The sequence below is a fragment of the Leiobunum rupestre genome, chromosome 8, assembly GCF_980474605.1.
Source record: "Leiobunum rupestre chromosome 8, qqLeiRupe1.1.hap1, whole genome shotgun sequence".
Taxonomy (NCBI): domain Eukaryota; kingdom Metazoa; phylum Arthropoda; class Arachnida; order Opiliones; family Sclerosomatidae; genus Leiobunum; species Leiobunum rupestre.
Window position 1 is genome coordinate 50,347,848 of NC_143391.1, and position 11,925 is coordinate 50,359,772.

Here is an 11,925-nt window from a genome sequence, read left to right on the forward strand (position 1 = left end):
CGTAAGGGGGTTTGCACCTTAGATTTCATGGAAACCAAAGGGAAAGGAACAGAATACCGCAAATGTGAGACTTTCTGTTTATGTCTATTTATTTTTGGTAATTGTGACCTGACTGAATAGTAATATAAATATTACCGATTGCACGCGATCTGTAGAATTGACTAAAGTTAGTAGAACCTCCACTCTCCCAAAATTTGCCCAACATAAGAAAAATTTTATTTGTTGGAATTTGGGTTTTAAGGAGTATGGACTTTTATATTTACAGCATATCAACAAATTCTACATTTCAGACTCTAGGTTCAACAAAAACTAGCAGTAAGTGGCGCTAGTTACGTTAAAGACAAGTCGAAGCGCGTGTTGTTATATTCCAACTCCCTTTAATTTCCAATAGAGACTAAAGCATAGAGGCCACAATTTCTTCGAAACGATGTTGTCATTTCATTTATAGATTTTTTGTCGCCGAAGAACATCGTAATTACCGTCGTAAAGTAGTTTTTTTACTTGTTTAATTGCTTCTGTTGCCCGGTGTAAAACGATGTCTTCTGCCGAGGTCGATAAAAAAAATTGATTGGTTTATACGCTGACAGCTCTTCAAGTTGTAAATAAAACATAAACGGGTGATTTTTCTCTACGTCGACATTATGCCATTCAAAGAATGACAAGAAGGCCGATCTACAAACCTAACATGAACGTCATTTTGATCAGGATGCATCTAGTGGAAATGTCGAAGAGGTTGTGCTCATGTAAAGAATGTATTAATTTATAATTAGGGCATATGACTATGATGAAACGGTTTTTGGCGTGTTTCCTAATCCCTCTTCTGCTTTAAGAGTAAGCTCCTTCCCCCTTCCACCCTAAGAGTAAGCTCCTTCCCCCTTCCACCCTAAGAGTAAGCTCCTTCCTCCTTCCACCCTAAGAGTACGCTCCTTCCCCCTTCCACACTAAGAGTAAGCTCCTTCCCTCTTCCACCCTAAGAGTAAGCTCCTTCACCCTTCCACCATAAGAGTAAGCTCCTTCCCCCTTCCACCCTAAGAGTAAGCTCCTTCCCCCTTCCACCCTAAGAGTAAGCTCCTTCCCCCTTCCACCCTAAGAGTAAGCTCCTTCCTCCTTCCACCCTAAGAGTACGCTCCTTCCCCCTTCCACCCTAAGAGTAAGCTGCTTCCCCCTTCCACACTAAGAGTAAGCTCCTTCCCTCTTCCACCCTAAGAGTAAGCTCCTTCACCCTTCCACCATAAGAGTAAGCTCCTTCCCCCTTCCACCCTTAGAGTAAGCTCCTTCTCCCTTCCACCCTAAGAGTAAGCTCCTTCCCCCTTCCACCCTAAGAGTAAGCTCCTTCCTCCTTCCACCCTAAGAGTAAGCTCCTTCCCCCTTCCTTCCACCCAGGTAAGAGTAAGCTCGTTCCCCCTTCCGCTCTAAGAGTAAGCTCTTTCCCCTTCCGCCCTAAGAATAAGCTCCTTCCCCCCCCCCCCGCTCTAAGAGTAAGCGGGTCACTTAAATCGCTCAGTCTCGCCTTAGCGTTATCTGTTATTTCTGTCTTGTAAACAGTGGCAATTTTCCACTTTCGTCTTCGTAATCACGGCTAGTTATCAGTTATTTTATTATATACAGGGTGTCTTCGTTTGATCGGCCCAGGCATTTTTCTCAAAACCTATTCCTTCTAGAAATGTGAAATTTTCAGTATGTACTCTCTCGGTGGAGATCGTTGTTATTTGTGAATTTCAGAAAAATCGTGAAATTTTTGACGGTTTTAGAATTGGTAGTTTTTGAACGCTAGGTGGTAGACGAAAAGTTTCAATGAGTAAGTTGTAGAGCATACTCGAAAACCTTTAATGGTATGGTCAAAATCGTACATTTTGTCACTGAAATAATAGGTCATGAAAAATAACAAGTTGGTACTACCCATGAGGTTTTTACGCCTCATGTTATTGTAATGATTGTCTGTGAAAAATGAACATGTTTTGAGCCAAATCATTGTTTTACCTTTACAAATTAAGTGTTAGAACAAGTGCAATTTTATAAGGAATTACAGTAGGACCCCGCACTCGTTCTCTAGGGACAAAATGTTGGTGTTTTTTATTAAAAAAGTAGTTTTTAGGGTCTACAAAATATCTAATTTATGATAACTGAATTTCCGAAAGCTTTTTTTTGCACTTATGATTCGTTTAAAATGTGGGTCGGTTTTAGTAAAATTTCACTTGCTCTAACACTTTACAAATTAAGTGTTAGAGCAAGTGAAATTTTACTAAAATGGACCCACATTTTAAACACGAGCCAACTTTTCAAATCAAAATGCTGAGTCAGCAAAAATGGATCAGTGATCCATTTTTTCTCGCGTACTTTTTTGGTGGATGAACTCATCGAACTTTTATTCACACGAACCAACTAGTTTACTCAACTCAAGTTGACTCATCTAGTTGGATCAAAAGGTTGGCTCGTGTGAAAAGGCCTTAACTCTTTCGGGGGGGGGGGGCTATATCCCTCCCAAATTCAAAAGTACATCCACTTAATTCCCTGATTGTAATTATAATAAAAAGTAGAAATTTTCATACTTTGTACAAGAATTCTACAAAACCGAATACAATATGCTTTATTGAGAACATGAACTTCCTAATAGAAGTTTCATTTAAACCAAGGAAACTTCTAAATGTATTAATTCCTTCGTAATAACAAAAATAAATGATCATTGTTATAAACTTCCAAGCTTTACGAAACACCTTCCCACATCTCGGACATCGGCTTCGCCCACCAGCAGTAACTATGGTTCCACTTCTATTGAACACCTCTAAATAAGAATAATTAAATTCCTAAATACAGAAGTCAAATACAACTCGGACCGTACATACACTCTGGAGATTTAAAAACATACCGGGAGTTTGGAATCTAAAACTCCGAGAATTACCCTTGCTCTCGTGATAATGGATGCCAAAATTAGCGCCCCTCTCAAAACTATAATCCTAAAGCCATTGTAGAGTATTATAGTTAGAAAACCTATACTCTATTTAGTGGGCTTTAACCTAAACTATATATCTCGTTTAAAAATATTGTTTATAATTGCAGTAATTTATATTATTGACCAATTTCCAAACGATCCAATCAACGCGAGGGGTACCTATAAGTACCCGCCTTTTGGGTACAAATGTAGCTTAACAAACTGGTTTTACTTACGACGATAGCGCCATCTCTTTAAAAAAGAGCTACTTTACGTAGAGCCAGCACTTGCTTTAATGTTTCCAGTGAAAAAGCGCATTCAAGAAATTCGACTCCACATGAACTCTACCGAAAATATTATATGGTCATTGTTGAGTGCTTTCCTTATTTGTTGTCGTTCGTTGATCAAGTACAAATAATGAATTTTCTCATTTTATTTCATACAATAGAGCTATTCACCATTATTTACATAAAGCGTAAGTAAACATTACGAAAGGATATTCGCTTTTCCAATGGACGCTTTTGGTTTGTTAATACTTCGGGAGAATGATTATTCTGCGGCCATATTGAGCGTTACTCTGAATCCTACTCACGTTCTACCAGTAAGCTCCTCCCCCGAACCAAATAAAATCAACTCGGTATCTCATTGGTTCTCCAAAACTAACTGATTGGAGCACACGCCGGTGACGTCTTTCCCCTCTCGTGCCGAGGAATATTCGTCCATGATCGTCCTAACATGGTCCTTTTCCTTGAGTGTAATCGAAAGTGTATAATATTGTTACCATGTTATAAACTTATGCGGTCTAACATACAGTTACGCCACCGTAAGAGAATAGAAATTTTAAACTAGGGAAGTGACAAACGCGTTAATTTAAAACTAAAGAACGAAGGGAACCATCAATAGACTATAAATTGTCTATTTCGAAAATAAGCGCAACAAACAAGTCAATAAATAATTGTTAAATATAAAAAATACAATAATACAACTCGTTGACATTCTTTATTGACGACGATTGCGAACTTATTTTCCATAGAGATATAAAATAGCGGACGAACGATTTCAGCGTGACTTTATTAAACTTTGATAGAGACATGAAGCTGATTTTTCCCTTGTTGATTTGCGTCGCAATTGTCACCTGCGATCCCGATGACGACGCGTGTCCCGCCTCGAGAAGTCTGAAGAGGAATTCGCATTACCTCTGCCGTAAGTAATTCATCTTTGCAATTGCAATTATTTAAATCCACTGCTTAAGTCGGTTTCGAGTAACGGAACTAGATCCACGTTGATGGGACAGCTGAAACCCACTCACTGTTTTCTTTGACCAGACGGATACGTCGACGGCGGAAGCAATGATCAGGTGCGCAAGTTCGTCGCCTGCCTGCAGAAGTTCCCCTACAAGGCAAGACCTCACGTGATTCGTATTTGACTTTTGGGAACTATAATTATTATACAAAAACCAGCAGTGGCGGACTGGCCCGATGGCAGGTGGGCCCCACGGACCCTTCAAGAAGTGGGCCCCTCAAACATGATAGCGTTATAGTTGTTAAAGCTGGGGCCCTTTGTCTTCTGGCAGCCCAAAATATTAGACCCAGTCCGCCACTGAAAACCAGTTCTGCGAACTGAAAAAACGGTGTTTATTCTTTATTACGCTACACTCTTAAAAATGTTGGGTTAAATGATTTTTGGTTATTTCATTTTTAACTACTTTTTGAGTCAAAAATAACCCAAATGTAGTTGAAAATCTTGAAACGCAAAGTTTGGGTTAAACAAAATTAGGTTGTTTTTAAGATAATATAATAGCAACCCAAAATTGGGTCATACTATCAAATTTAAAGTTCCCACGCGCCAAAGACGATATGAGCATTAAAAATGTGTCCATTGAGCTTGTAGTCTTTGGAAGACTGGAAATTAAAAATTTTGCGCCATTCTTGCATCGTTTCCATGAGTGCTTGAAAGGATTCTTAATTTTTGATTCTAATGGTATTATCAAAGAATATAAAGCCCCAGGAATGGAAGGTGTAGCTCCGTCTAGTGGAACTTTTGCGACTCTCGTTTTTAAAGAGAGACCGGGTTGCGCTAACCGTTTCCGGTTACTCTGATTTGCTTAGCCGGAAGTTTCTAACTCGGCGAAAACACGTGGCGAATAATATCAATCCTTCCATTCCTGGGGCTTTATATTCTTTGGTATTATTGGTATAGAATATTTTTTATTTAATTTACTACTAGTAATTTAAATTTTTCCAATATTTTAAATTTATTTTTTTATGTTGTGTTGATATTTCAGAGGAAGAACGTAATGAGCTCTCTTGTTTAAATTTATTGAAAATTGCCAAGGCCCTACGATATTCTTTCCAGTGTGTTACAACCCAAAATGGAGTCTTATATTAACCATACTTTGGGTAACTTATAAATTTAACCCAAAATATCGTTATTAAAATAACCCATTGTGGGTGAAAACGAAAACCACCCAATATTTTGTTTGGTTAAATACTGGCCCAACAATGGGTAAAAAAACCACCCAATTAATTATAAATTATAACCCAAAATTTAGTCATATATTAACTATATTTTGGGCTAATGTTCAACCCATATTTTTTTGTAACTTATAAATTTAACCCAAAATAGAGTTATGAAAATAACCCTTTTTGGGTGAAAACTAAAACAACTTAATATTTTGTTTGGTTAAATACTGACCCAACAATGGGTAAAAAACAACTCAATTTGGGTAAAAAATAACCCAATATTTTTAAGAGTGTAGACTTACTTTACAAAGCAACAATCTCCATTAAATAATTATAAGTTTTGGTTTATTGTTAAAAAAGTTAATCCATATAATACTTAAGAAACATGCTTAGTTAGTGGATGGAGTCGCCGCTTGTAAGAAGTTCTTTCCAGAGATTCCCAAAGATCAGCCTGACATGGACATCATTCGGAGATTCATATGTGCCGTACACCATAATAAGGTCAGTTTTGCGTTGAAGGAAACAGTTTAACCCAGCTTCTATAGGCCACAGAGCCGCGTTACTGACTGGGCAATATAGGCACTTTTCTAGGGTTCGCACTTTCGAAGAGCCCGGATTCTGAAGTTAGGTTTTCTTACTGTTTGGGCCCGGTTGGAACACTTTGTTTAGGGCCCCGGGAAGCTACTAATGGGGCCCTGATATGCAATTTACAAATAGGCATTGGCGTATATGCTTAGAAAACATTGCTTTCAAAATCTATATCCCCAATCACCAGACTCTATCCTAATTCTAACCAAAACCTACCCTAACCTAGACAAGCTTAAACAGCTCGAATTCAACCAAAACCTACCCTAACATAGACAAGCTTAAACAGCTCGAATTCAACCAAAACCTACCCTAACCTAGACAAACTTAAACAGCTCGAATTCAACCAAAATCTACCCTTACCTAGACAAACTTAAACAGCTCGAATTCCACCAAAACCTACCCTAACCTAGACAAACTCAAACAGCTCGAATTCAACCAAAACCTACCCTAAACTAGCCAAATCTAACCTGCACAAATCCAACCAAAACCTACCACAACTTAGCCTAATTACTTGACCTGCTCAACTCCCAACACAGCGTTTATGTTTCAATGAAACTCCATTTTTGTAGCGAACGAAATGGTGTCTTGTCTGCAATGCTGAACTTTTCTCAAATACTATTTGACGAAATGTAATAAAAGCTGGTGCTCTTTTGAAATCAACAAGTTTCCGTGTCCTAACAAAAGTCGAATTTGTATTTTCGAATTGTGCGTTAAGATATTTGAGGACAAAGTTCGTAATGTTACCTTTATGGGATTATCCAAGATATTTGAAAATTCTTAAATTCACACATGGAAGAAGCGCAGGTAATTGAGAGATGGCAACAAATTTCAAATTTGTAGCAGTGAACTCGAGAAGGGTCTGAAGAACCACAATAAAAAGCAACGAGAGGGAGAGATAAATAGTAAACATTTTAATTGGAGCGAAGCGAGTGTTAGTGAGCGAAGTTTTCTTATCTTCGAATTGTTTATCATCGTCGTAGGAAAACGTTAAACATAACCAGATGTAGCAAGGAAGCACAAATTTGATATTTCCGTATTTTCTCTATTAAATTTGATAACACGCGAATCCATGGGAGTCTACTACCTCGTGAAAAAATTAGTACGTTAATATGCGCGCATGAGATATGCATAAATTTCTCGAGATATAATTGACTTACTAAAATATCATGATGCTACTTCTATTTGTTCGCTAAAGACCACTTACATTGTTAGTAAGTACAATAAATAATTTAACCATGAGTAACCATGAAAAGACTGAGGTAGTATTTCTTATTTCATTTGAAAACTTTGCTGATTAGAGATACGATACGCTGCCTATTATAGCCTGCAATAAACATTAGTGGCGTCATATGTAACATACTTTCTATTACGCGGCTTATAACGAAAATTAAGTCACTTTTGACTCAGGCACGAAAAAAGCTTCATTGAAGCAGAAGTCGATGAAATGGAATAAGCATGTTTCAATAACCACAGCGCCATCTATCGGCTTTAAATTTAACTATTAGGATGGTACTTGTCATAGCAATGGGAAGCCTAAGCTGACGCCATAGGTCACCGAGGCTACGCTGAGGTATCACATCTATACCATCCTAGTCTGCTTTTTCGTCTAACTGCGCAAGTGCCAGATATCATTGAAACTGGCTTATTGCACGCGCGTTTCTGACGTTGGCCATTTATAATTTAGCTCATCCCTCACTATCACAAATTTTTCGTTTCCATGGTAACCTATTCAACAGCGCGAGGAATATAAAAAATTTCAATTTCCGGTTCAATAATTGTATGTTCTGCGTGAAACAAGGTATCATTGTAGGTTTTTCTACAGAGGCATACTTAGAAGTGATTATGTTTGTTATGTACGGTAGGCTGCGTGTGAAACTATAATCGTTGAAATAATCTGTTCTAGACGGCTCTTCCTTTGTTCGCGTGCATTGTTGATTATTACCAACACAAAGTGCCGTGCGGTTTGACCGGATGCAGTGCTAAGCTGTATTTGACCGACGACTTGGACTACGAAGTTTTGGTAAAATTTAAATCTTCTTTGAAAGCTCCAATGGTACCCTGTTAATTTTTTTTCTCTTTAATTTTTTAGAAATGTTATTTTGAAGCTTATGGTAAATTTCCACCCAAATTTAGTTGTGACGATTAAAACGAATGCTACGTTTCAATAAAAATTGAATTTGCAATGTTGAAATTTTCTTTTTAATTTAATTTCTTAGGCATTGAGCCAATATGTCTTCTATTAAAAGCTTAAACCTACATTTTTATACTTACAAGGTGAGAACCTGTGGTGTTTATCGCCGATTTTGTTCAAAGTCGGACGTAATGTAGACCTATATAAAATTTCCCACAAGGAGACGATGCACTACCCATTCGTTTTGCCACTAATCTAAAACTTTTAAAAAGTTTTATATTAGTTTTTTTAAATCACGAAACGGGTAATTTCGATTACATTTAGGTCACTTTCATCAAGTTTGGAACAATTTTTGGATAACATAACGAAAAATTCTCATTGTGATAAAAGTGGTAATTCTGTGAAAGTTAAAATTGGATAAATTAATGTTTGAAATTTAAGTAAAAGATCAAAATTGGATAAATTGGGCAAACTCGTTTAAATTGAATAAACTCGAATAAAATTGGGTAAAACTGTTTAAATTGGGTAAACTCCGCAAAAATTGAGTAAAACTGTTTCAATTGGGTATATTTCGTAGCCCAATTAAATAAAACGACTCGGTTCAATTTTTGTTTTTACGCGGAATATTTCAACCATTTTAATGAATAGATGTTTCTATAAATTAACGTGGTCTTCTTGTTTTAATTTAGCTACTATACGTCACTACGTTAACTTTGGAAATATTACGAGCCCAAGCTTAAGGCGAGATAAACCACGGATTTTGACGTACGTGTGCAAACCGCGCGTGTCAAACCTATTCTAATAAAGCTATAACATCGTGCCGTAAGTTCGGCAAGCGTAGCTGAATTTATAGAAATACCATATAAATTGGTCGAATCCGATCGGGTCAAAGCTATAAAGACCTAAAACGGGACGGGGTATACCTTTCTAATTGGAACCAACTTTCTAAAATTTACGGTTCTTGAGATATTGCAAATGTCGATGACCTTGAACCATGTCTTCAAGGTTATCGACATTTGCATAGTAGGTTAGTAGGGTTTCCGAGCGGGTCCCAAAACATACAGTGGAAGGCCTCCACCGATCCCTCCCGTCCCTCCCGCACCGCCCGCGAGTACAGTGGTAAATACTTAAGTGGTGAACAGCCAAAGCTACACGGTTGAGGGGTGAACGTGTAAAGGCAGCAGCCTTTTTGTGTATTAATGGTTGACGCTCATCTCTTTACCCCCTCGTCGAAAAGAAGGGTTATAATCATGATTGACAGTCCCCGCTTTCGTTGGGCGGCGAACGTGTAACGCTATAGAGAGTGGTGCATAAGAAAACGTTAAGACTGTACCCCGCTAAATTGAAAGGTTTATAGAAGGTAGCAGCCTTTCTCTGTATTATTGATAGAAGGTCCCCACCTACAGAAAGAAGAGTTTTAATCCTGATTGACAGTCCCCGCTTTTTCACCACCAATATGAAACGCGTACGTTTCTCCTAGGCCTTCCACTGTATGTTTTGGGACCCGCTCTAAAACCCTACTTAGGTCATGGAATAACGAGAGAGGGAACGGCGGCCTTGTGTTGTAAAACTGGTCGTTGAAAACTTTAAGATCCCCCCTTTCGGTTCATTCCCCCATAATATAGTAGGTACTTGCATGTTCGTTTGCGCACACTTATCGCGCATTCACTCTAGTGCGACCGGCTTAGATGTCCGTATTTGTAAGCTATCCAGTAAGGTACAGCTTGTTTGTTTGATAATTTGTTGGCAGTTGTTGCAGACGTTTTTTAACGGACTTAAGGCAAAACAAGTTTTTTAAATTAAAATGGTTATTAAAAACTGTTGCTATAAAAACTGTAAAAATGATTCGAGGTTTAGCAATAACCATTATATGGATGGGATATTTTTTCTACCTTTTCCAAAACCCAAGACTAATTTAGGAAAATGTAAACGCTGGATTTTGGCTTGTGATAGACCAGAGTTTTTAACTCTCAAAAGAATAACCAAATACAGGCAAGTGGTCCTAGCACTCTTTTATGTTATATCGTTTTAGGTTACTTATTTGTAATTTTGTTTTATTACGATTTTAGATATGTTTGTTCATTTCATTTCATGGGTGGTGCTGGCCCAACTCCACAATTCCCCGATCCAATCGCTTATCATCAACACTGTGTTGATGATACGCACAAAAAATGCCTAATTGAAATTAAAGCTGAAAATGACCATAAAAATAGTGTCTACCCAGAAGAGAACCGTTAAAACCTGGAATCTAGCGATTTGAGAGCCAAAGAAACTAATTTGAGCACTGAAGAGACCGGGTTGAACTCCGAAGAGACCGGGTTAAACTCCGAAGAGACCGGGTTAAACTCCGAAGAGACCGGTTTAATCTCCGAAGAGACCGGTTTAATCTCCGAAGAGACCGGTTTAATCTCCGAAGAGACCGGTTTAATCTCCGAAGAGATCGGTTTAATCTCCGAAGAGACCGGTTTAATCTCCGAAGAGACCGGGTTAAACTCCGAAGAGACCGGGTTAAACTCCGAAGAGACCGGGTTAAACTCCGAAGAGGCGAGCTTCAGTTCTGAAAAATCTAGTACAGGTTCCACTGGGTCACTAGTAAAAAGCTCAGTAAATTACAACTTTGCTGCAGTTCTTAATAATGAACACTTGCGAAAACAAGTATTCTCATCTTACGTCACAAATACAGAAGACCTTTTAAAAAGATTCATTGAAAATCAGTTCTTTAGTGATATCAAATTATTGACATGGACTATTTCTCGAAATCAAGATTCCAGCTTAAATCTATTCAATATTAGCTGCTCTCCAGCATGGGCTATTGAAGTAAAGATACACCTAAATTTAGGGTTTGAAATTCTTGTTTATGGAAAAGCTCTTGCCAAAGACAATTCATTTTTCACTAACTTTTCTAAAACAATTACAAAGCTCTCCGATTTAATGGAATTGTTAGACTGGGTAAAAACCTTAGCTCTATGCAATGGCTCCGGTTTAGATATTCCGGAAACTAATAATTATAGTGGAAAGTTGGGCATTGTAAATATATATACCAAAACGCTTTTTTTCTATAAAATGTGATGGTTTCGTTACAAATGCACAAAGGTGCAAAAATTGTAGATATTTTGGCAAATCTGAAATTTTAAAACAAAGAAGAAAGGAAGGTTTAAAAAAACCTAATAAGTTTAAAAATATGACAAGAGATAATTTAATTTCTACATTAAATGCCAACAAGCGCCAAAACCGACTGAAAACCAGACAAATTTTGGGTTTGAAGCAAACCATTAAAACCCTTAAGAAGTCATTGTCAGATGTAGCTCCCTTCCTGTTCGATGATTCCGTTGATGACTATACGTTTTGCTCCAAAGAAAACTTTTTACGTCTGCTGTACCGAGAACAATTAAAATTATTGAAGAAAAATAAGAAAAAACCAAAAAAGTGGCATCGTGACATTATTAGATGGTGCCTTTATTTAAGAGCGAAATCGAAATCAGCCTATGAAATTATACGTGAAGTTTTGCCTTTGCCAGCACGCAGAACGCTTTGGACATATGCTTCGGAATTTTCTAGTGAAAGTGGTTTTACACTTAATACTATAAAGGAAATGAAAGAAAAAATTGACCTAGACAGCTTAGATGAGCATCAAAAATTCTTTTCACTCATTGTGGACGAGATGAAGATTAAAGAAGACCTCATATATAGAGCGAATACCGGAGAAGTAGTAGGATTTTGCCATTCAAGTGAATCTGTAGAACTGTTAAAACAAGCCGAAAATGAAAAAACCAAAACAAATACTTCAGACGAGTTACCTATCGCAACTCATGTAA

At 37.6% G+C, this 11,925-nt stretch overlaps 1 protein-coding gene across 1 annotated transcript; it reads left to right on the top strand.

Annotated features, from left to right (window-relative positions):
* The first annotated feature begins 3,980 nt into the window (after window positions 1–3,980).
* LOC149933640 (uncharacterized) lies at window positions 3,981–8,170 on the top strand. The gene is made up of 5 exons (XM_090156715.1): window positions 3,981–4,132; window positions 4,255–4,328; window positions 5,785–5,892; window positions 7,883–7,999; window positions 8,069–8,170. Exons 1-5 carry the CDS (start codon window positions 4,021–4,023, stop codon window positions 8,123–8,125), a joined length of 468 nt encoding a protein of 155 aa, XP_090012841.1. The 5' UTR covers window positions 3,981–4,020; the 3' UTR covers window positions 8,126–8,170.
* The last annotated feature ends 3,755 nt before the right edge of the window (window positions 8,171–11,925 follow it).

Bases quoted from the DNA above. Each gene is read 5' to 3' on its own strand.
- LOC149933640 (XM_090156715.1), top strand. From the start codon at position 4,021: ATGAAGCTGATTTTTCCCTTGTTGATTTGCGTCGCAATTGTCACCTGC. The intron at 4,133-4,254 runs GTAAGTAATTCA...TTCTTTGACCAG, and splicing joins GAATTCGCATTACCTCTGCC to ACGGATACGTCGACGGCGGA. The intron at 4,329-5,784 runs GCAAGACCTCAC...AAACATGCTTAG, and splicing joins TGCAGAAGTTCCCCTACAAG to TTAGTGGATGGAGTCGCCGC.